This window comes from Catharus ustulatus, chromosome 11, assembly GCF_009819885.2.
Source record: "Catharus ustulatus isolate bCatUst1 chromosome 11, bCatUst1.pri.v2, whole genome shotgun sequence".
NCBI lineage: Eukaryota > Metazoa > Chordata > Aves > Passeriformes > Turdidae > Catharus > Catharus ustulatus.
The window spans coordinates 7,218,789-7,243,786 of record NC_046231.1 but is presented as its reverse complement, the minus strand read 5'-3'; the positions used below and the strand labels follow the sequence as shown (position 1 = coordinate 7,243,786).

General features: G+C 41.2%; 1 protein-coding gene across 5 annotated transcripts; it reads right to left on the bottom strand.

The window, feature by feature from the left end:
* Positions 1-1,384: 1,384 nt before the first annotated feature.
* LOC117001425 (uncharacterized protein F13E9.13, mitochondrial-like) lies at positions 1,385-24,765 on the bottom strand. Of its 5 annotated transcripts, none has more exons than XM_033069766.1 (7): positions 24,717-24,765; positions 24,428-24,503; positions 23,292-23,374; positions 14,739-14,919; positions 9,938-10,088; positions 8,018-8,145; positions 1,385-2,328 (listed from the first exon to the last, which is right to left on the bottom strand). In XM_033069766.1, the coding sequence occupies exons 2-7, from the start codon at positions 24,498-24,500 to the stop codon at positions 2,138-2,140; spliced, it is 807 nt and encodes a 268-aa protein (XP_032925657.1). In that variant the 5' UTR covers positions 24,501-24,503; positions 24,717-24,765; the 3' UTR covers positions 1,385-2,137. The 5 variants fall into 5 exon arrangements, with proteins under 5 accessions (XP_032925657.1, XP_032925658.1, XP_042635562.1 ...); XM_033069767.2 differs by having other exon boundaries at positions 24,691-24,721; XM_042779628.1 differs by lacking the exon at positions 23,292-23,374 and having other exon boundaries at positions 24,717-24,759.
* Between the last annotated feature and the right edge of the window lie 233 nt (positions 24,766-24,998).

The following is a 24,998-nucleotide window of genomic DNA, read 5'->3' as shown; positions in this document are numbered from 1 at the left end:
CCAGTGCTCATTGCTTGCAGGTCAGCTTTTCAAGCTCACAGGTTTACTGAAAATAACTTCCAAAGCTGGTAACAATTGTATTAGTGCATACCTGTTGGGACAACCTTCACTAAATCTGCTGATCAAGCATATATACTGATTTAAGCAGACTGACATTACCAGTATCTAAGTGCATTTACCTTTGTTTTAATTTAATATGGTGTTTTTCACAACACAGAGGAGATACAATAACATTCGTTACTCAGGCAAAGAATTGTTACACTAAACCACATCACTGCTTTACCTGGCAAAGATGCTGTGGCTGTGTGGAATACAAATTCATTAAGCATCTTCACAATCCTTAAATAATTCTGCACTGCCTCTACCAACAGCTTGGAGTGAGAGCTGCAGATACAAGGACTGAGGAAGATGACCTCAATTCTCCCTTCCCCACCCTGAGTGTGGCTGCTACAAGCTGGGTTAGGTTCCAGCTAGAATCAGGTTCCTGACCCCTGTAAGGCCACAGGGCTGCTCCTGCTGGCACAGGGATGGGCTTGGGACACAACTGTTGGCTCTGAGGGAAGCAGCACCACACACAGATTTAAAGTGCCTGTGTAAATGTGAACTTTGACAAAGCAGTGCCAGCCACAACAGCCAGGCACCTGAAAGGATTTCTATGCATTGGAGCTGTGTCAGTGCATTTAGGAGAAAAAAGGGAGAAAAGCCATGGTTGCCACAGGGCCTAAAGAACCTCTTTTCCAGCAGATCAACACACCAAAGATTTCATTGCTTTTGATGGGAGTCATGTAGGAAACAGCAGTCCAGAAAAGAGAAACCTGAGAAGACAATCTCATACTGTGACATTCTGGAATCAGCCATACTGTGATGTTCTGGAATCACCGTTATGTTAACAAAACTAAGTATATGGAAAATCTTTTTGTCTTTGGAAGGAGGGTGGATCTTGTTCAGAGAAGCATGGGCACTCTGCCAGCTGCCATACCCCCATATTTGTGCACTTGCTTTGGTACCCACAATTTAACTTTCATTGCCACCAGCAGAAGCCTGGTGTGTACAAGTCAGGGAAAAAGAGATCCCAGAGGACAAACTGAGCTCCAAGTCCCAAGGAATGAAAACACATGCCCACATTTTGTGTAGCCATGACATAACAGGTATTCCTTGGGTTCTTTTAACGTTCCTTAGAGCTAAAGGATCAAACCAGAGGATCATCTCTTACAACATACATAGTAAGACTGTAATATTTTTCCTCTGCATCTTAGATGAAAAATAAAAATCTCTGTTTACCTGTGGCTTTGGTAGAAAGGTTTCTATTGTAATTATATCTTGTGTATTCCAAGAAAGTTTTTTACATCACTATTACTAGTCTAGAGAGGTACAAAGCTGCAGGTGCTTGCTGAAAAATAATAAACCTTTATTAAAATTTCCAGTTTTTGCAAAAGCATTTTGACTACATTCCAAATCTACTTAAAATGTAATTAAATATTTACATTTATTCTCTAATAAGTATTGTAAGTAAATCAATACCCCAATTATCTTAAATTTTTGTGTGGTATTACAAAAATGTAGCAATTGTATAAATGCACAATTCTAATGAAAAAATAATGATCTTGAACTTTAAAAGAGCCCTTCATTTGGAGAGATGAAAGTGCTGTACATTCATTCATTATGTCTTACGGCCCCTGTGTGATGTAGGTGCTATTATCATCATTTTACAGATGGGAAACTGAAAGGCTAATTAACTTGTCCAATTTACAACACTTTTAGCTGTAAACTTAGGGCAACATAGTGTACTTAGAGGCAAAATAGAACTCAGCTCACCTGTGATGAACATTTTCTAAAAATTCTTGAACTCCATACGCATTTAACTTACAGGAGAGAATATCTCACACAAGATTTCAGAGTTAATTTTACACTGCTGGTGGCTTTGAGCACCACAGAAATGTGCTGCCTAGAAGCAAACATCAGAGCATCTGGTTATTGTGAGGTATGGCACCAAGCTTCCCAGCTAGTTATGGAGATGATGTGCATTTTTATTTGGTGTTATTTGCCATTCGGCCACGCATTTGTGCTTCAATTGCGTAGGATGTATCACACTGCATTTCTACAAACCTACACAAACAAACAGTGTTTGCTGACAAACTCATTCCCTCAGTTTACTTATGTGTTCCATGAATTTCTTGACTCGGTCAGGATCAACAGCATTTGCCCAATATCCTTCTTTCTTGAAATACGAACCAATTATCAGAGCATCTGCATCCAAGTAATTCCTCACATTCTCCAGAGTCACTCCAGACCCAACCAGCACAGGAATCTTCACAGCTTGCTTAACCTCTGAAGAGAAGAAAACCAAAATCAGGGTTAATTCCTATCTTTGAAACTCTCTCCATAAAGACTCTAATTTGCTTAGTTTTTCAACAGAAAAATAAAAGTATTGAGAAATTTGTGATTGTGGTATTTATTACTTCTACTGCAAAATAAAACAGGTTCTCTAGAAAAAACACCTTTAGCTCTAAACAGAAAAAAAAAAGTCTTACTATTTTATATTGTGTTATCTGGAATGCTTCCTATATTTGCTTGTATGAGTAAGAGAGCAGGGATCACACAGCACCACTGACAGCTCAGCTAATTTTTCCAGACAGCAAAAGCCAGAAAGAGAAGTGCTCTCTTATCTAGTGCAGGGAACGACAATGGAATAAAAAACCCTCTTATTTTTCCTATATACAGCGTTACTTAATCATCAGACCTTTTTACCTGGTTTCAAAAGGAGAAACAGACAAAAGCAAGGCTCAAAATACAGTACTAGCTTTGGGAGGAGGAAAAAAAACCCCAGTTCAAGGATTACTTAAGCATCCTTCTCATCATTTTACGTCAAACTGACCATCCAAAGAGTGACTCATATGACTGGATGCTTCATCCCTTACAGGAATGTTGTGAGCCATTATTTCTGACCTTTAAAAACATATAAATTGGCTTAATTAGTGATAAACTGATGGTAAGGTAGTTATAGCTTGAGGTAACTAGGAAAAGCATGCATGCAACAAATAAAAGTCTGCTTCAAAACACTGTTTAAATGAAGTTTCATCAGAAGCCTAACTTATTAATTATGCTTCAGGGAAGACTAATTATTTATCACCTTCCTACTTCACTGAAGAAAGGGGATCAATTAAAATGCTCTTGAATCTCTTTTTAGGTCACATGCTCTACCGTTTTTCCCATCTAGGAACAATAACTCCTTCTTAAAAAGATTTTAACACAGAAATAAAACCATTCAACACAGCCCTTCCTGAAATTGTAAAACAAATCAGATGGATCATGCATATATGATTAAAACTTCAGTTATTTCTATGCATATTTGATATTCTTAGTCATTCTGCTTACAGCAACAAAATAATTAATTTCTAGTTACTTACAGCATTATTACGGATACCCTGTTCAAAAAACTCCAGAATTTTATTTATATAATATCTATATGCTCTTAGGAATATCCTATCTGCTTTACATCAATACCAGGGCACAATTAAGGTGCACCTGACCACAGATTTGTGACAGTACTTGACTGAATCCCCAGAGCAACCAGGCTCCAAGTCAATATTTGTTCTTACAAGTGCGTACAGCACATTAGCAGGGAGCTGTTTCATAATTATTTCACATCAGCAGGAAAAATGAAGAGCCAAATAATTAAACAGAGCGTGTTCATACGGGTCTGAGACAACAGCTCAGCCCTGCTGGGCAAAGGGAAAAGCCCAGTGAAACCTGAGACTGATCTGAAACTCCAGAAGAACCCAAAGCCTTCCAGAGTGGGAAGTGCTGCTGTGATCTACACGTGACACACGGAGTGCACACTCATCTCCTGGGCTGAGATTTATTCAGAATGACAACGTGAAGAATGGCAAAGGGAGTGCTCAGTGTGCAGTGAGATGTGTTACCTCATTAAGGATGCTACAGATGCTACTTTTAAGTCCTTTCCAAGCACATCAGGGCCTAAAGTTGATTAGCAGACAGTGATTTGTCTATTGACTGTGCTAATACAAATTCTAACCTGTAAAAGAAAATAAAGCAACAGCAGTGAGATGTGCTTTTGTGTGGCAATGTTCTGTCACTGTCAAAATATCTCTAAACAGAGAGCTCTGCTTCAAATCTCTAAATTTTCCTGGCATTCTTTTTCTGACTTTTTATTTTGCCACAGTGAGAAAAAGAGAAAATTTTGTGATGTTGCAGTAACAAGGTGCTGAAGTTTACAGAGATTTCTCTGTTCCAGAGGACTGTAACTAGAGGGCACTGTGCTCTTTCTTGTGGCAGCACAGCTGCACACAGGTCTTTAATAAAACCCAATGAAATCCTGCTTGGTTGTAAAGCACAATGAAAGCATTTGAACTACGGTATGCACAAGTTTCATGAAATAAAGGCCAAGTGCTCCTAGCCTGAAAACAATGGCAAAGAGTGGTGTAAAAATAAGCACCACTGTGCCAATAACTTGCTCCACTACTCTTCTTTAACAGTTCTTCATTGCAGTGATCACTGTACCGTACACAACACTGTGTTTATGGTAATGCTCCACTCTTAACACATTTGAGGTTTTTAATTCAAAGGACTTTTTCTCTGTCATTAAATTTAGGGCTTAAACAGAAAGAGTACTGATCACTCACATCCCCTATCTCTGAGGATATCATACAGGCAGCAGCCTCTATTTTGGCCATCAAAAGATGAGAGGGTGAGTCAGTCTTGAGGCCCCTTTTATGAACAGTAATTAAGGAGGTGACAGTCACAGCCAGCTGTTGGATTTCTTTATGTACCTGTTTTCCACAGGTTACTCAACGGAGACACTTTGTTTTGTTCAAAGAGGTAACTGAGCAGTCATTATGCAAAGCTTTGGTCACTCAAAATACAAAACAGGTATTTCAGCAGTTATAGCCAAAGAAAAAACCTGATGGGTTCACACATCCAACCAAAGAACATTCCACAAGGAAACCAGAACTTCTATAACCTCTTAGATGAAAAGATGGTTTATTAATGAAGTGCAATTCAAAATGCACAGCTATACAACACGAAGCCTGATTTTTCAGACCTCGTACTCCATCAGCCTCTGGTGCCCTGGAGTGCCCAGGCAGCCCTGGAGCGAGGCTGCCAGCCTAGAGAAGGCAGCAACACAAACTGCAAACAAAACCTGACTGAACACAGATCTCTGCCTTGACAGGGAAACACTTCCCACAGCCCATCACAAATCAATCAATTCCACACAAAGACACAAAGGCAAAACCACTTCTATATTACTGCACAACAAAGCTGAAAAAGAGACATGACAAAAATCTCATCTGTCTCTCAGCTTTGCTTTCAAGAGCTGCTTTGCAGCGTGATGAAAGGTGCCCAATTGTATCACCGTAATACGGCACTGCCAGGGCTGCATAAATTCCTGAAATGCAAAATATCACTCACATCAACACCAACTTTGTAGACTGTAGATCTGATCCCTTTTAAGAATCTCCTGACATAGATATGCCTAATTTGTCATTTTTTTATACTGTGCAATATTGATTTTTAAGTTCTTCTCTTAACTGTTTTAAGACATCTTTCTCATGAGAGGACCTGCTAACATCCAAAATGCTGTGATCTAAGTACAATAAACCCATGATCAGCACACCCTTGCTTTTATAACACAAATCCAAACACAGAATTAATGTGTAGTTCATTACAGCTGCCAACTCTGATTCGTTTTGTTCTTTGGACCCAGAAAGAGAAAGAGACAGACTGACAAGTTTGTTCACATGAAAGAAAAGCAGAAGCTATGGTTCTGTCTGGTTGGGGTTCTGTGACAAAAAAGCCTCTGGGCCTACAGGTTGCATGTGCATACATGAAAGCAGAATTTAACCTAGGATTTTGCCCAAAGACATATAAAGTATTTTTTAAAAGTTATTAATAACAGTGGAGACATTAAGTACAAACAGGGATGGATCTCTAGACTAACAAAATTTTGCAGTCTCTAAAGCAGGCATAGCTTCCAGTATCACCTGTTCCATGTATCATTTCTAATTTACTTTATCAAAAGACCCAGCTAATTCAAGAGGCTCTGTGTTTACACAACATTTTTTTTAACATTGGTGACTGAGGCATATCAATTTATAACCTGGTTTTTAGCAAAAAGTTTACTATATATGAAATAACCATTTTGACAAATTCAATGTTCATTTTAAATGCTCTTAAGTATTTGTTATATACATAAAGCTCAGGAAACTCTGAAGAATTCTATGTTGTTTCAAAAGACACAAAAATACAACACAAAAGATACAAATACAACCTGCTGAGGTCCAGATTATCTCTGGCAGATAAAGTATGTTTTTCAGTTGAATAAACTACAGTGCACTGGAACTTCAAAACATGCCAAGTTACAGCGTGTCAGGTAAAGTAAAACCTAAAACCCCACACATTCTATTTTATGCAGTGAGACATTCACATTCAAGCCATTGATCTAAATTAAAATTAGTGATGAAAATTAAATATCCCCCTGATAGAACTTTAATTCTAGCATGGGAGCAATTCTGTTTCATGAACACAGCCCAAACTTATGCCAATATAAAAATATCAAGAATCATAGCGCTTCTACAAAGGTCAGAACTCACAGGACTCATTTGACCCTTGACAAAAAGTCCGCACTATTTAAAAGTTATTTTGATGTTAATATCTTCCTGTCTACCAATGGACTTGTATTCTTTCTGGAAATCTTCCAAGCAGTATTTTCCCTGGTATTAATATATGGAATGTTGCTTTATCAAAATGCCCCTTTTCTTGCAGGAATTCCATTTTAACTGTGAAAGGTAAAAACACCAAGCTCTTCAAAGGAAAGATTTATGGTTAGCTAGTTAGTTTAATATGGCTATTTTTAGCACAGCTAGTTTTCCAGGGTTATAAAGTGGCTTTTTCTTATATGAGGGCTTTTTACAAATGAAACTGTTTTCTTTCAGCCTCAGCATCATTCAGTGCTATAAAAGCTTGGATTAATTGTCATTTTGGAATACAGTAATTTCATGATTATAATATGCACCTGATTATAAGCCACACATTACAATACAGGGTGTGATAAAAGGTATCTATTCTATCACCATCTGTTGAGGGTGGGGGCAGTGATCCTTATCTCCATGGGAGATATTCTGCTAATGGGCCATCCATTGAAACCAGGCAGGGCATTGTTCTTTATCTTTTCACAACCCATCCTTCCTCCAGCCAGTCATTTTCTGCTAATGGCCATTGAGTCCCACTGTGGGACTGATAAAATTACTGCATCCCATTGGGAGTTGCTCCAGCCAGGGGGAAGAGCCCAACATTTCTTATCAAGATAAAAACAGAGGTTTTAGGACACTAAGGGAGCCCCTTTCTCCACTGGACTCCAGAGGGAAACCGGATTTCTCCACATCACCACTGGACCTCCTGAGGGAAACTGCACCTTGTACAGGAGCACTGCTCCAACTGAGCCACATCTGTCACTGCAAGAGGATGCAGTCACCATTTAATGGGACTGCTACCAACACCCTGCCTGATGGGGTGTCAGGTTGTACTCTGACTTTGTCAGGGCTTGGAGTTTGTTTCTTTGTAGTACTGTATTTCTATTTTAATTTCCCTAGTAAAGAACTGTTATTCCTAATTCCCATATCTTTGCCTAAGAGCCCCTTGATTTCAAAATTATAATAATTTGGAGGGAGGGGGTTTACATTCTCCATTTCAAAGAGAAACTCCTGCCTTTCTCAGGAGACACCTGTCCTCCAAACTAAAACAGCAACTTTTTGTTCTTTGTCCATATATAAGCCACACCTGATTATAAGCCGCACTTCGGGTTCGGACCAAAATTTTAGTCAAAATGGTGTGGCTTACAATCATGAAATTACTGTAATTGTCATGTATAGAAACATACCACAGCCCATCTAAGTACCACCCCAATCCGTTCATTCTGACCAAATCAGACCCCATAGGGAAGCTCTTGTCTGTGCCCAGTGCCCCTCCCTGGTGCCCAGCTGGCTGTGCTGGCTCTCACCTCGCAGCTGCTGGGGGTCAGCGGGGTGCCCGGTGGCCGTGCCGGTCAGCACCACGCCGTCGGCCAGGAACAGCTGGGCAGCGGCCGCGGTCTGGGCCACGCTGACATCGGCCGTCAGGGCGTGAGCGCTGCAGGGACACACACAGCCTGTCACACACACACACAGACCCTGCTTCCCCAGCTCCTGCTCCCCTCCCTCTCCCAGCAGAACCCCCAGGATGCTTTACCAGCGTCCAGCTGCACGCTGGCAGGTGACAGTCCCACCTTGAATTGATCGGTTATTGCTCCAGGTGCCCTGGCTCTAGAGAGGGAGTGCTAAGTGTAAACCACCAAGTGTCAATTGAGACAGCTGCTTACATGTCAAGGACCTGTATTTCAGAAGTGTGGAGTACACAGAGCTCTCTGACTTCAAGTGGGAGTTGTGGATGTGTCCTCATTCATAAATCAGACCCTGTTGCCCAAGACAGAACCAACAACCTCCACAAGCCCAACTAACAGAAAGTATAGTTAATACCTATGATATAACCACAGGAATCATCTCACACAGCAATTACAAACATCAATTACACCTGCATCCCAGCTGTTAAACAGCAGGCTTTGATGTATGGGTGACACACTTTGTCTGGAACCTATTGCAATAGCAGCTATTAATTTACGTGGCCCCAGACTTGGAAAGAATTCCAGCCATTGCTGGTTGAACATCCAACACTCTTGTTTCTGTAGTGAAATAGAAAACAGCTATGGCAAATGTTGCACTGCTGAGTGGTGATGGCACAAGAACAGTTTCTCCTCATTTAAAGAACAGGAGCATAGCAGCTCTCAGTGGCAGCTGCATTTTTCTACATTAAAAAGCTCAACCAAGAAGTCCTTCAGCATTTCCTTCTGAGCATATATTTCCGCCTGAAACGAAAACTTTTTTGCCAACTCTTTGAAAAATGGGAAGTATAATCCAAATATCAATTCATCAATTGTCAAGACTAAGAATAAAAATGACATGATGCAATTTCATTTGCAGAAAGTCTAATGCAATGCACTTGCATTAATATATATACATATTTATATATATACATTAAAAAATCATCAGAAATAAACTGCTCTGAAAGGACCTGAAAAGCTTCATCTGACCACCACTGCATTGTTTCCTTTCTCTTTTGAAATTACCTGCTTATTACATATTTAAGGTCTTCCAAACTTGATTATTCTCATGATTGCTCACATACTACACACAAACATTTTAATTAGGTTATTTAGCATGTATAATACATAGCACTTGAGTAGTTTTTCTGGGGAAAAAAAAACCAACAACAAATCCAAAGAGTGACATCTAAATAGCTGAAAGTACCATGTGACAGGTAAGATAAAGTATAAGTAGAAAAGAAACTGGATTTATCTGTCTTAAGTTCCTTCTGTTTGATAATCATAGAACATAACCCTTACATAGACAGCACTGATTTAAGTAGCAGGAATCAGGATTATTGGCAGGAAGAAGAAAGAGAAGAGCTTTTTAAAATGCCAAAATATTATCACTTGGATGCTTTTATATGGCAACTGCCTTCATAACTAAAAAATAACCTTGGATACCTAACTTTCAGAAACAAAACTTCTTTGCACATAATAGACACACACATGCATAAAAAGTCTCAATACCAGAAGCAAGGCTTTTATAGGTGGCATACTGAAAACCTAAGGTTAAACAACTACAAACCTCACAGATAAAACAACTTGCAACTTACAGCTGCAAATTTATTTTTAAATGTATCCCCTTATAGCACTGCAAGTCCATGCTTAAGTAATAAACTTCTCCCGATATGATTAACTTTCCTGGAAGAAAACTGACATTTAAAAAAAAGAACAGAAAATGTAGAAAAATGTAAGATCATTATTTCATTCATATTTTCATAAAATGTTGCTTGTATTTACCTATGTTTCTTTTTAATATCAGCAAAAATCTGAATGTTGTCTGCTCCGATGTGTTTTCTGTATCGTAGCAAGTCACCTGCACAGGCATTTATAATCCCTTCATCAGCCACATGAGAAAACACAAATCCTTCAGCCCGGATAAAATCAAGACCTGAGAACAGTCAAAAGCAACATTTTAGCTAAAACTGAGAACTGGAAAAGAAAAACATTAAAACCCAAAGGAAAACCCACCTTACTGCCCTCCCTATTTGATCCCAACACAAATTCTTTCACATGCATCACTTTTCCACATATTTTCCATTCTTTATTTTCACCCCTATTCTCTCTGACTTCTTCCCATCTCACTGCTTTCAGCTCCCATCTCTCCCACTGACCCCACCAGTGTTCCCCCAGCCCCTGGTCCCCTTCTCTCCCTCAGCACCTCGGTTTGTTCTGTGTGGCTCAGAACAGGCAGCTGCACACCCTGCCCTGCCTCCTGCCATGGTGTGCCAGACAGAGAAGTAGGTGGTCAAAACACTGCTCCATTATTCTAATGATGTGTTTTCTTTCCAAAAATGGTAATTAACTTGCATCTCTTCCCTCTTTCCAGAAACTTTCATTTGTATTACTGCTTTTCTGACATCTATCCCCCTGTTAAATATGCCTGAAGTTGGTCATCAGGTCAAAAGCATCAAGGCTATGGACACAGAGGAATAGCTCTGTCATCTTTCTTTAGGAAATTAGGCAAGAAAACACAGCCTGGAACATGTCATGTGCAACCCATATGACTCCATCTGAACATAGGTGTGTTTACTACACAGCCCCACATCAACAAATTGCTTCTAGAGCTGTGCTGAAGGCTTAAGAAGAGTCAAACATTTGCCATTCTATTCCAACCATCAAGTCTGCCATGCCTTAGTAACATGGGTCCCACCATATTCATTAAGTTTTGTCACTAGGAAGGTTTTGTGGGATGGATAGTGAAGAGGAAGATTATGAATTGTAATTACTTCACATGGGCCAGTCACTGACATTCAGGGACCTCCTCCACAGCCTTGAAATATCTCTGTTGTAAGACTGAAGCCTTGGACCACAGAGCACTAAGCCCACAGCTGGGAGGCACAAGATTTAATTCTGACTCCCTTATTGCACTCCCCACTTCTCTCCTGTCTTTCATAGCCCTGAACCTGTCACTTAAAACCTGCCTCTTTAAGACATCTGTGTAAAAGCTCTGCACTCATCTTGTGCAGTTTTGCTGTTCTTCCAGTTTGCTTTGGAGGTGTCTTCCAAGCCCTTCTGAAGCTCTGCTACTGCTCCAGCTTTAGAGTCAGATGCACATTTAATTAGAGCTGACATCATACAAAGGAAAGCAATGCATGTGGAAATAGTCATCAAGAATGCAATCCTACCCACCAGAGAACTGATTAGACAACAGAGGCATTACCTTAGTATATTCCAACTATAAACATAGATGATCTTGAAAATTTATTTACCAAATGACAAGGTGTCTGTTTATTTTAAAATTCCAGTTTCATTCCAAAAGCCCTGAAGTTGCAGAAACAGAAGCTTATGCCTGATAGAGAAGAGCCTGTATTGCTTAGCAACACAGACTCCAGCTAACAAGAAACATCACAGATGGATGCCAAATCAAATGCAAGCTGTCCTGTGCCTTGAGATTAGCAAGTGCAAAGCATGGAGTATTCTCAGGATCCAAAGACAAGAGAGTGCCACAAGTACCATTCCAGGTGCTTGTAGACACTGGGTGATAAACACAGTGCAAATAGCTAAACTGAGATTTCTACATCTAGGAACAAAAGCTATAGCTTGTCATTTCATCACCCAAGCTTACAGTACAATTCAGAGTTATATAAGAATAAATATTTCTCTAATCATAAGACTATGGGTGAGCCTAGAAACATGTGACACTTTCACAGCAATCAAGGTTTAACTCGGGTCAGGGCCCTTCATTGAGTAATTGCATTTATTAAAGTCATTGCTTATACATTGTTGATGCTTGGTTTATATTTCCTTAGTGCAGTAATACAAGACTTTCTGCTAAACATTGGATTGTACTTAGTTTAACAAGGCTGCACTCTCAATCTGGGTTTTTGGAGGCCATGTAAATACAATTTTTAACCAAGTGTAATAGGTGCAGGCACCATATCATTACCCTTCTGTTTTATGAAGCCATAATCAGATTCTGCTAATGAATTCATTTTTATGCTCATAAAATTCTGAGAATGGTACTAATGCTTACTTTCACATTTGGCAAGTTGAAAAGTAATAGCCATTGGACAGTTAATAGGCAGTCCCATTTCTGACTTATAGGGGAACAACACATTTTGTAGTTTCACTGGAAAAAGAATAGGGAATATCCAATGAAAACTAATAAACAGAACTCTTAGAGAAGCACTGAGTTTGTCAGCTGTTGACACTGGAGGCACAGTGTGTCTGTGCTGCAAAAATACTTCTCATGACCCTGTCTTACAGCTGCTCCTCCTGTGCTCAGCATGGGCTGCAGGCACAGGAGCAGGGTCTCCAGCAGCACTCCCAGCAGGATTCACAGCACTCCTGCCTTTCACAGCACCTGGGGGTGCTCCCTGCTGCAGTTCTCAGCTGAGCTGCCTCCCCTCACCACTGCATTAACATGGTGGCAGTAAAAAAGGACAGCAAAAACCATAGCATACAACTCTGCCTAATTCTGTCTTCCCTAAACAGTATTGTGGATGATAGCAGGTGAATTCCCACCCTGCTGGTGCAGGAAGGAAAGGAATGGGCTGACAGCAAAGCTGTGTTTACAAAAGACATGGAGAGATGTGGGGTCTCTCCTGACATGAAGCCTCATTCCAGCTATCAACTGTGTCACCATCATTGATGAAGACTGACTCAGAACTGTCATTTCTTAAAGGAAAAAGGGCAGCTTCAGGAAGAGATGCAGTTGGACTAGATGAGGCTGTTTAAAGACCCTTCCAACTGAACCACTTTTTTCTAAATTTATGATGAGATAAACTAAAAATTGAGCCCTGAATCATGGTAAGTGACCCAGGATTATGACCCTACAGTCCTTGTTCAAGCTAGCTGATCTCCTAGTCACACTGCAGACCTGTGGATTTCCCCCCACCCTTTACAAAATAAAACCATAACCTTCTCCTAGAGACCAGTTATAAATTCCCTGTGTGGTTCTCTTAAGAACAGTTATTCCTACCAAAGACAGGGATTTCCACAGGGAAAATTAAATGACTGTAGAGTAGGCAGAAGATGCTACATATGTTTTTTAGCTAGAACACCTTCAGCAGGTTATTTTTGTAGTGAAAGCATACAGGACTTGCTTTGTTAACAGTCACCTGTTAAAATTGTATTGACATTAAAGTCACTACTAACTTGCTAGAGAAAAACTATTCAAAGATTTGCTACCTACAAAGTAGTACCCACTTTACTATGGTTTTGCTTAAAGTAATTTTCTTTTACTTTTCCTGTTCAGTGAACTTGAGACAATCATTTTTAGAGAAGTGCAATGAAATGCATTAAACACAGGCCCTTCCTGGTTGGTGTTCCCCAGTTACAGAGGAAATAGTGCAGAACAATACTGGAGCTGAGCAAAACCCAAGCCCTCCAGGAATTCTCCCCTTCATTAATAATTGCAAAGAAGAGAAATACATTGTTCCCAGACTGTATCCTTTATTTAGTGATGATTTTTGCTCCTCAAAGGATTGCTTTTAAAAATAGGGTATATGACATTTTTCCAAATACCTATGTACCTCAAGTGGCCCACATGCAGCAACCTTGAAAAACTAAAGTTGGATTCTGTTACCATTTTTATTTGAGGTTTTCATATGGGTTCCAATGTAGCAATAAAAATTAGGTTTTCTCAATTTGTCAAGTGGCTAGATACCCTGAAAATTGCAATGTCTGATTTTAAAACTCACAAAACAAAACTCAGTTGAAAACACATCTATTAAAAACAATTTAAAGCTTTTAGAATATATTCAGCAAAACTGCCTCTGCAGATAGGTTAACATAAATGATTTTACCTGAGGTATGGCTTCCAGTTAACACCAGCATCTTCTGCCTGGTTCCATAGAATTTGTACATGCAAAAATGTGCAGCCTTACCATAATGACAGTCAATTTGGGCAAAAACATGCATTAACACTCAATTTATAAATTTGGCAAGTACAGGCTTTCCATATTAAGCCAGCCTTCATCTTTACATCATGGAGGGTTACATATGAAAAACTAAAATTGCTTCAGCAAACAGTAGGAGTAGCAAGCTTAGCAAGTCTAGGATTCGTGCAATAAAGATAGATTAATTTATATTTAATTCCCCCAAATGCAATTTAATTTTAAGTACTTCAGCTATTTGTACACTCAATTTTTGTCATTATATAAAAAGCTTCATTCTACTCATTCATTTAAAAAAGAAAAAACTTAGTTTTAATGGATAACAGAAGCAGCAACAACATATATTTAGATACTGAAACAGGATGTTTAATCACCATGGGTTAAACTGATCCTCATATGCAATATAACTGAAGTAAATAAGAGTTACACCAAAGGTGGCTTTTAGACACGAGCAGATTTAAACTAATCATTACATTTAGACAGGTTTCACCTAGAAATCTGTGGTGGCAGCCTTTAGAAGCTCCAGCTGAAGCAGTGCACAGGTAGCACCCATTCTAATAAAGCAGGCATTCTCAGAATCTAACTGCTCCTTTGTCAGGGTGCAGTGAGATTCCCACAGTGTCTCTGTCAGTACAAGGTGCAGTTTGTGGGGAGCGAACGCCACAGAGCAGCAGGAATAGCTGAGGAGCCCTTTCCTTTACCTGCAGCCAGAGCAATGGCTATTGCCTGCTGGTTGGCAGCACACAGCACCTGGACACCCAGCGGGACACGGGGACAGCTCTGTCTCAGGGTAGCCCCCAGCACTGCCATGGCAGCCGTCACCTCCAGGCCCGGGCACACCGTGTACGGCACGTCGTGCATGTTCTCCACCATCAGGGCATCCTGGGAAAGGATTGGAAAAGAACATCACTGCAGTGTACAAACACAGCTAGCTCACTGTTATATACTGTGCATTAAGACACACAAGTTGTTAGGGGTTAGGGGGGTTTTACAGTAATTTCACAACAATAAGGCGTGCCCTTTTGGCTAAAATTTTGATGGAAACCCAGAAGTGCGCCTTATAATCCAGTGCGCCTTATATACGGACAAAGTTCGGGAATTTGCCAATCTGGAAGTGTGAGCCGTGAGCCGAGCTGTGCTAGCCGTGGGAGCTGAGCCGCATCAGCCGGCGCCAGGCGGGAGTGCCGGACCCTGCGCACGGGGAGGGCGCCTGGGGCTGTGCTTAAAGGCTACACCAATCTGTGAAAAATGTTTGCAAATTGAGCACCTGCCAGTAAACCCTGCGATTGCGCGATTCCGTTACTAATTCATTACTTTGTTGCGCGCGGCACGGATCTTCACGGCAAAAAAAAAGTGCCTTATAGTCCAGTGCGCCTTATAGTCGTGAAATCCTTTTCCCTTGGTGGAGAAATTTTTCCCATTGTCATGCTAAGGAAGCTGGCTGGGTGGCTCCCTCAGCTTTTAATTGCCCAAGGCAAAAGGGATGGGTGGGGGCTGTCTCTCTGGCTCAATCACTGGGGCGGGGTTTGAAGGGTTGGGGTGGATGGTTTTGTTCCTTTTTTCCATCCAGGGGGACACTCACTCACCAGCCCAAATGCTGAGGAGAGAGGTTTTTTCTCTGCGGTGAGATCTGCCCTGCACCCTGCTCTGCTACAGCCTCCTGCTTCTGGGAACAGCTCTGAGAATTGGGACCCAAACAGTGAGATAGGGGTGAGGAAACTGGGAGGCAGGGGATGTTTTATTCTAGGAAAAGCTCCTGCCTTTTTTCTGGCAGTACCTGTCCCCTAAACCAGGACACAAGTGTAAAGGTTTTCCTTCAAAGGAAGGATTATCTACAGCAAGTTGTGTTGATGTACACAACCACTTATAAAAGCGCTTTCATCAACAGCATGGTAGTTGCAGTGAAATCATGAAGAGAAATAAATGTGATTTTAATTATACATTCATCAATTTGGGTTCCTTTGATCCATCCTAAAATGCAAACTATAGGCAAATGAGTTAAATCTTATAACTCATTACAAATAATGTAAAGTCAAACTTCAATTATCCAAGGGGAATACAGGATATTGAATAAGTATGGATACCAGAGGACTCTGAGATAATCAGGGCAATTTTCAATTCAATTAATGTCAGAAAATTAGTGTTACAGTAATTTCATGATTATAAGCCGCACCTGATTATAAGCCACATGTCTGGGTGTCAGCAACTGTCTTGGGTTACAATACAGAGTGTGATAAAAGGTATCTATTCTATCACCATCTGTTGAGGGTGGGGGCAGTGATCCTTATCTCCATGGGAGATATTCTACTAATGGGCCATCCATTGAAACCAGGCAGGGCATTGTTCTTTATCTTTTCACAACCCATCCTTCCTCCAGCCAGTCATTGTCTGCTCATGGCCATTGTGTCCCACTGTGGGAGTGATAAAATTACTGCATCCCATTGGGAGTTGCTCCAGCCAGGGGGAAGAGCCCAACATTTCTTATCAAGACAAAAACAGAGGTTTTGGGACACTAAGGGAGCCCCTTTCTCCACTGGGTCTCCGGAGGGAAACTGCACCTTCTGCAGGAGCACTGCTCCAACTGAATCACATCTGTCACTGCAGGAGGATGCAGCCACCATGGAATGGGACTGCTACCAACACCCTGCCTGACGGGTGTCAGGTTGTACTCTGACTTTGTCAGGGTTTGGAGTTTGTTTCTTTGTAGTACTGTATTTCTATTTTAATTTCCCTAGTAAAGAACTGTTATTCCTAATTCCCATATCTTTGCCTGAAAGCCCCTTGATTTCAAAATTATAATAATTTGGAGGGAGGGGGTTTACATTCTCCATTTCAAAGAGAGGCTCCTGCCTTTCTCAGCAGACACCTGTCCTCCAAACTAAAACAGCAACTTTTCGTTCTTTGTCCATATATAAGCCGCACCTGATTATAAGCCGCACTTCTGGGTTCAGACGAAAATTTTAGTCAAAATGGTGCAGCTTATAATCGTGAAATTACTGTACTTTGGATAAATAAAGGAATTTTTTGTCGGACTATTATTGTGCCAAATGCCATAACATGAACTATTGCTATTTCTCCCATTCTGCATTCAGAATTACTGGAAGGAAGGTATTCCTGTTTATTGTCTATTATACCTCTCCATCCACATGGACATACTCTTAGCCAACAATGGAGTGATGATAAAATATTCTGCTGATACAATTTGTACATTACCTGATGCCACTCACTTTTCCAATCATTGTACAAGCTATACCAAATAGTTTGCAACAACTGCAGACAATATATAATTTTGTCAAGGATTTTTTTACAAGAATAAAAGTAGAGCCTTGAAACATATTCTATGTCTGGTATTTTGCATTAGCAGTGACAAGATGAAAGGAAAACCAGATATTTCTCACCAGCTTAAGTCTAAAAATGCAAAAAGTTTAATAGACAAACTAACTGGATATATAGCAAATAAATTCTGCTCTCTCTGGAGTTTTATCACACATCTTAATCCTTCAAAATGAGAGCTTTACCTTTCACAGATATTGTAACTGAACAAGAATCAAAGCAACATTTTTGGGAAAATAATACAATTAGAAATTAAACATAGCAGCTTGGTTATTAGTAACATAGAGAATTAGGACAGGGAAACAAAAAAGTTTCCTTTTAAAAATCTTTAATATATAACACTTCTCTAATCATTGTTGTAGTGTGGAAGCTCTTCTGGCAGTAAAAGATAAGAAAGTATATAAAACAGTGTCAGCATTTAATAGTTGAATTACAGGAACAGGTATCATAAATGAATACCCAAGACAGAAGGTGGGGAAAAGTGAGAGGGAAATAATCCAGTGGAGCAACATGCTCACAACCTGCAAACATTCAATGCACCAGGGCACAGCTGCCTCTCCCGAATTACTCACAGCTGGGTATTTAAATACACAAAACACATGCTACTGAAAAAGCAAAGGGACACCACCTGTTAATGGAAAAGGTGACCTGGTATGCTGACACTCCACATCAGACCTTTGCACAACGTGGCAATTTATCAACATACTTAATTACATAATTCCAGCCCAGAAAAACCTGAATTAGGCAAAGGAACACCAGGTATGGCAACCAACCAAAACATCTGTGCTTGACTTTGCTTATGTGTCGAATTCAATATGTAATATCCACACTTCTGTAACTGTGATGGGAGGTGGCCATATGACAAAGATGACAACCTGTCATAAGAAAACCACAAAAGACCCCCACAATTTTCAGTCTTTTTTTCTGGAATGAGGTTAGGACTGTTCCAAAAAACCTGAACTGACCTAATGGTGTTGGTGTCTGAGGCACAGCTACTGAATCTTTTGTGGACCAACAGAAAGCCTGCAGCCTCTTGCTCTCTCTATGCATAAATATAAAAAGTCTAAGCAAGAATGCAAAGCTGGTCAGTGGTTGCATGTGGCAAAAGGACTAATGTAGAACTATAATACTTAAACAAAACAAATTCAAAAAAATGCAATGAACCATCAAAATCAGGTAATTCCTTGAGGCCAAAAACCCTGGAAGCCATTGGCTCAGAAATGCTCTACTTGGCAGACTTCAGCCAAATCTGGGTATCAGGGAAACTCCAAGCTTATCATAAGGGCCAGGAACCAGGATCTGCAAAACTGAACCCCCAGGCTTCCAGGCAGTCAAGAATCAATCCCAACAGGAAGAAAGGCAACTGGGAATGGGGCTTCAAAATGCTCAGCTCCTAAAAAGCCACACAAGTAGCCAAAAAAAAGCAAGAGAATGGGCTGGCATAATTCCACAGTGAAACTGAGCTTTTCACAACTTGTACTACTTTGACAGTTCTGTATTTGCATAAAGCAAGTTATTCCATTAGCTACATTAATGAATTAATTCATTTAATAGATTTAAAAAAACCCTAGCCATAGTACTGCACGTGTCTCATTGAATTCTAACTCAAAATGCAGGCATATGGGAGGATTGCAACAGTTCTCTCTCCTGCTTTAAATTTACTATATTCACTTTTCAGCAACTGCCTCTTCCTATGGCCTCAAGGTCCACAGTTACAGTGAATATTTTTGGTAGAACTTTAATAATGTGTTATTCTTTTGGTACCATCCGACTGTTCTTTTGCATATTATGCTTTGTTTAATTAAAAAGAGAACAACATATGTTCTGCAATACAGAAAGCTGAATTACAGATGCATTAAGTCAAAGCTTTCTTTCATATTTTATATAAAAACATAACACCACAGATTTGTGTTTACTGAATTGATATGTATATGAAACAAACTTCAGTGCTATCACACAGCTAATTAAAATGGGAGAAAGAAAACAGTTGAGCTAAAATAAACTTCTTGGAACTTAAGCTTATGGTTTAGAAGCCTATGGAAACAGCTTCTGCATTAGATCCTCCAAAGCAGAATTTATGTAGATAATATGAGATAAAACTCCTGCAAGTACCTTCTGTGCTGCTTCTCCACTGAATATTAAGATAACTTAAGTGTTGCTTATATACAATAGCCTTATTATAAGTAATTTTCAAACAATGTATTTTCTTTTTACTTTGAATGACTTCTGAAGTGCTACACATGTGAAGTGCCCTTTGTATCACAGTTAGCTACTGAAAAACAGGTCATTTAAATAGCTCTCCAACTAAATGAAAAATAATTTCCTTAGCTGCATTCCGCTTACAGAAATAACCTCTTAAAACACTTCAGCCACACACATATTACAGCAGAAAAGCCTCAAAACAGTAACAACACTATAAACCACAACTGATGTAACAATTGCACAGGATTTAACTCAGTATGTACCTAACATAACTTCTTCCCCAGGGCGACTTTACCTCCAGTGCTTCTCCCCAGAGAAAGGCTTTACCTGCAAACATGTGCACCCAGTCCAAACCTCTCCAAACACATCACCTCTGCTCCTTCCTCCAGAAAGGGAAGAGGGTTTGCATCATCCCTATTATTATACAGGCTCAGATGGGGACTAAAACAATGACAGCAATTATCCCTACACTCCTCATGTACTCCTTATAAAGGAAATCTGCCTTTGCAGAACACTTAATTGCTATTTGTAAGCACAGCTCTTAGCAATTTCTTTAAAACCTCACCTCCAGAGCAGGAGATCACTGCCTTAAGAGAAGTAAGCTGCTATCTCATGTTCTCCTGCACTTGCCATAGGAGGTAGCTGTGGGCAGTCTGTCTGCTGTTTTATTTTCCTGTAATATAGCTGAGATTAGAAATGTTAACCTCTATAATCCAAGTGAAAGCTACCTACGTGTTTCTATGCAGAAATACTACTTTATTCTGTCTCCACTGTTATTAAATTCTAAGTGTTGTGAATTCCAGTTATCACTGTAGTTATAAGAGCAATAGGCTTACCACTCTTTTATTTTTTAAAAACAGCAATGTAAAATATACACTAGTAACTGTTTTTAACGTCAGCTACTCCAGTAGCTACAGCTAGGAACAGTAACTAACAGTCAAGTGGGAACTTGTGCTCTATTTCCTAGCTACAAAACAAATGTCAGCAAGGCTGAATAGAATGAATAAAAGTTAACCTGAATATATATATTTTGCCTCTTCCTTAAAGAAAAGCAGGTACAAATTGGAGGGATTATAATGCCTCATAGCCTGCTGCTTATAAAATCTTGTCTAGGGAATTTCATTGTTTAGCAACACACAAATACAAAACATATACATTTTGAGCACAGATGGCTTCCTAACTGAGCACTCACTTATTTTCATTACTATGCTCTAATATCACAAATCTTTCACATTTATTATGTGAAGCTGCGAATGTGCCAGACAAGTCACCTTATTCTGAACATAGCAGGATTTACGTCCAAGTGCAACACAGATGGAGTGAGCAAGACTATATACTTTATTTTTAAATGTTACCACCAATTCGCAATTTGAAACAATATGTAAACATTTAAATAGCAGCAAATGGTTACATATCTTCTTAAGGGTTACTGTGGGTAGCATTTGGGAACACTGTCAATACAAACATCCATGGGAAAAAAAACCTTTTTCGAGCCCTTCTTCCACAAGGAAAATGGACAGCTTAAGAGTTCCTTTGAAGAAATATATTCCCATTCCAAAATAGTTTGGCAGTGGAAGCTCCTGAAGCATCTATCATGAAAATTTGCATTTCTCTTAAAGTAGCACAAAAAACTAAAGAATTGAATTGCAGAAAGTGTTAAGCAACCCTATTGATAATTATAGAGGCTCTCCTGACTACCTCTGAGACTTATCTCCTTAATAAAGGATTTGTTTGTTATATCCCTCTAACACTGTTCTGTTCTATTCTGTAACACTGTACAGACCTTCAGAATGAAGACTGGTGTGGAAGTATATTGATGTTGCTGTGACTTTTATAGGAAAATGGGTTAGTTATAACTCTAAGCCCTGAATTTGTCCAAATGTGTAGAGAAATGACTGCATTCACCTCATGCATCGACCTGATAGGTAGGTTTAAAGATATATTCAAGTTCAGAGACTGCAATGCACTTGCAGAAAAGGTAAACCAATTAGAGCTGGAACAGCAGAGTTCAGTACAACTGTTGAAAAAACAAAGTCTAAAAGAGAGATAAAACTTTGTGTTAGTACTGATTTTAAAGCTCATCTCAAAGCTACTGCAGCTTTGTGCATGCCAGCAGTGGAAGGAACTGCTTCTGTACCTTCCTTCACCTTCAGGAATATTTGGTGTCTTCCCCCTGCTGTTGAAGGTTTCAGTGTGTAATTATTATGTAAGGGAATGGGCAAACAGGCACTGGAATGTGGAGCAATGGCTTTATGAGTTACAGATTACTTGTGCAAGCACTTCCTCTGGCACAGGAAGGCAGAGATTAGCGTCTGCCACTCTTCTGATGTAGAGCCAATCATGTTCTACCTCGTGGTGCAACAACAAAACATGAAGGCACAGTACAGAATACAGAGTTATTGCACACCTATTCTTTCAGGAGAACTGAAAAGGAAGGAAACTTCCCTATAAAAGGAAGAAAACTTCCTTGTTCTGTTCAGCTTGCAGTCAGAGACTATTCTAACTGGGTGCACATCTCACACATTTGCTTGTCTGGTTCACAGGTACTGAAGCCCACCAGGCTAGCATCATTTTACCCCTGTGCTGTTTTATCCTTTCAATGATTCTATTCTCAGCATTCTTTCCTAATTTAGCCTTACCCATAACCTACCTATAACCTACCTTGTGTGACTTGATTTGCATTTTGACCTTGGTCTTCTATTCTTTAAACTAAGCTCTTGTATTCAATTTTGTTCTGTCTGTATAGTATCATTCTAATTTATAGATTAAAAATGTTTCAACCAGCTTGTTAATAAAGTTTTTTTTTTTCTGAAAACAGGACCTTGGAGCAGTGAAAGCTTGTTCACTGAAGACATTTTCAAACCTTGGACATTAGTACACCATCAGAAAATGTTCATAATGCTGTGGGCAGGTCAAAGAAAAAGCACATCAACACCCCAAGACAAGGTGTAATGAAATGTTTAAAACATATCTGACCTTTCAAAAGGACATGCACCCTGTTAAAATCTACTGACCTATGAAGATTACTACACCACTGTAGGTCCAACAGCAATTCTGACAGCAGTCTCTTCTTGCCTCTGGCTGAGACTGGCCTTTTGGGCCTGCTCTTCTGGACGTGCAGAGTAGGCATGCTTGCTGCCAAGGGCCTGGAGAGAGGCTTGGAGAGGGCAGAAAAGGGCCTGAGCCTTTTTTTTTTTTAGATTCTGAACTATGTGTGCTGTTTTGTTACAAACACAGCTGTGGGGTGATCCTGCTCCCTCCAGGTTCCTGAGGTATGCATGCAGTGTATCAGCTGTGCACATGGCATTCCTCCACGACCTCAGGAAACCAGAGTCCTGTACAAAGCTAAAAATACAGTTGCTTGTCAGACTGGATTGATGAAGTATTATACAGCCAGAGACCTTGAATGCCAGCAACAGCCCATATTTCAGGCCAGTTTTTTTAATTCCTTAAATTGACTTGATTAATCCAACTCAATTTGAATTTTACAATTTGAAACTAAGTTTTTTCAATTGTTTTGGGTGATACTTATCTTAGGGTTTTTTGTAATCTAGAAGGCCTACTTCCTATGTTGAAATAAAAGACATGGATTTAAGCATCTCCCTAATCAATGAGCTTCAAGATGCTTTTGATGAACTATAGGCTCAATTTAAAATTCTGGCTATGCAGAAATGGTTTTGTGTAATGGCTGTCATGGGAAGAAAGAAACCAAAACTTACAACTCCAGCATCTTTGTAAGCTTCTGCCTCTTGGCAAGCTTGATCAATGATCTGGGTCAATGGAAGAGAACTTCTTGGTGTTCCTGCAAGAATAATGCTGCTTACCCCAGGGCATGCACAAATTAAACCCATGGACAGTAACAGATTTGGGTAGGACATCCATGGGGATTGCATACTGAGACAGGGACATACATGGCAAACTTGTTCAAAGGCTGCCCTATCTCCTTGTGACATGCCTCAGTGGCATTTCTTTCCTTATCTGAACTTGGCAGAGCTGCTGTAACCATTCAGCTCCTAAATCTGATTCACAAACTTGAGGAATGTGTGCTACAATCCCCTGTTGCACTAGGTCTGCTCTTAGCTTACTCTTCATGTACTTATAATTTATCCTGCATTAGTGATGCTCCAGACAACACAACCTATGGGCAAGACCGACCTCTAGGTCAGCACAGAACACCTATGCTAAACAACAGTGAGTTTAAAACCAGTAAACATTATCCTTAATCTGCAAGGTTGAGTGTATCTGATTTTCATGGCAGAAATACACACATATTTTGTTGGAGTTCAATGAGTTTCTCTTAAGACCAAAGTCTCTTGATATTTGGGCTCCTAAGGTCAGGCAGTGGGAGTCTGAAATGGGGACTGTGCTGAGCCGTGTCAGCTGTTAGCTGGCCTGACTTCAGAGCACAAGGTGAGCTGGCTGTACCACCTGGGAGCTGCCTCTAGGAACACGTCAGCCTGCCAGGGGAAGGTGGGCTGCCCTAATCACCTCTGCCCACCCTGAGCTTCGCCTGCTGTCTGAGCTCTCAGGGCATGAGAGAGCTCCATCCAATCTCCATCCTATCCCAATGCCCATATGTGCAACTCCCTAACCCTTGCTTCTTGAAGCACAGAGCTCACCCAAACCCCAATCCCTGCTTTCTCATCCCAGGCCCCTATGTGGAACTGTTTCCCGCCTTTTTTACCTCTACGAAGGGGAGCGCCCAAACTCAGGGGCTTCATGAGGGGCCCGTGGTTGCGGTGTAGGGACAGCCTGGCAGGGTGACCGCAGCCGGGCTAGGGGTGACAGCGGCGACACAGACCCGCTCCTGGTCCTGGCCCGGGTCCCGCGGGCCGTGCCGACCCCCGCCGCTTACCTGGCAGCGCTCCCACGTGCACCATCCCGACCACCGCCGCCTTGAGCCGCCCGAACAGCCCGGGCCGCTGCATGGCCTGCGGGGAGGGAAGGACGGCGTGAGCCGAGCCGGGCCGGGCAGGCCATGGTGACGGCCCGCCTCCCGCCGCGGACCGGGACAGGGACCGGGGACCGGGAACGAGTTCGGGACAGAATCCTCAGTCCCTCATCTCAGCTTGTCTCGGCTCGGCCCGGCCCGGCTCGGCTCGGCTCGGCTCAGCTCACCCCGGCTCACCCCGGCGCGGACTCACGTGCTACAGCCGCTCCCGCCGCTTCCGCGTCCGGGCCCCGCCCCCGGCCCCGCCCTGCGCGGGATCCCAGAGGCCCCGCCCCCGGCCCCGCCCCCGGCCCAGCTCTGCGCGGGATCCCAGCGGCCCCGCCCCCGGCCCCGCCCCCGGCCCAGCTCTGCGCGGGGTCCCAGAGGCCCCGCCCCCGGCCCCGCCCCCGGCCCAGCTCTGCGCGGGATCCCAGAGGCCCCGCCCCCGCCCCCGCCCCCAGCCCCGCTCTGCGCGGGATCCGCAGACCCCGCCCTG

Excerpts from the sequence above, each read along its gene's own strand:
- LOC117001425 (XM_033069765.1), bottom strand. The coding sequence starts at position 23,525 with ATGTCACAAGGAGATAGGGCAGCCTTTGAACAAGTTTGCCATGTATGT. Across the intron at positions 8,146-9,937 it reads GATATTAAAAAGAAACATAG|CGCTCACGCCCTGACGGCCG; the intron begins GTAAATACAAGC and ends GTGTCCCTGCAG. Across the intron at positions 2,329-8,017 it reads TGACCCCCAGCAGCTGCGAG|AGGTTAAGCAAGCTGTGAAG; the intron begins GTGAGAGCCAGC and ends TCTTCTCTTCAG.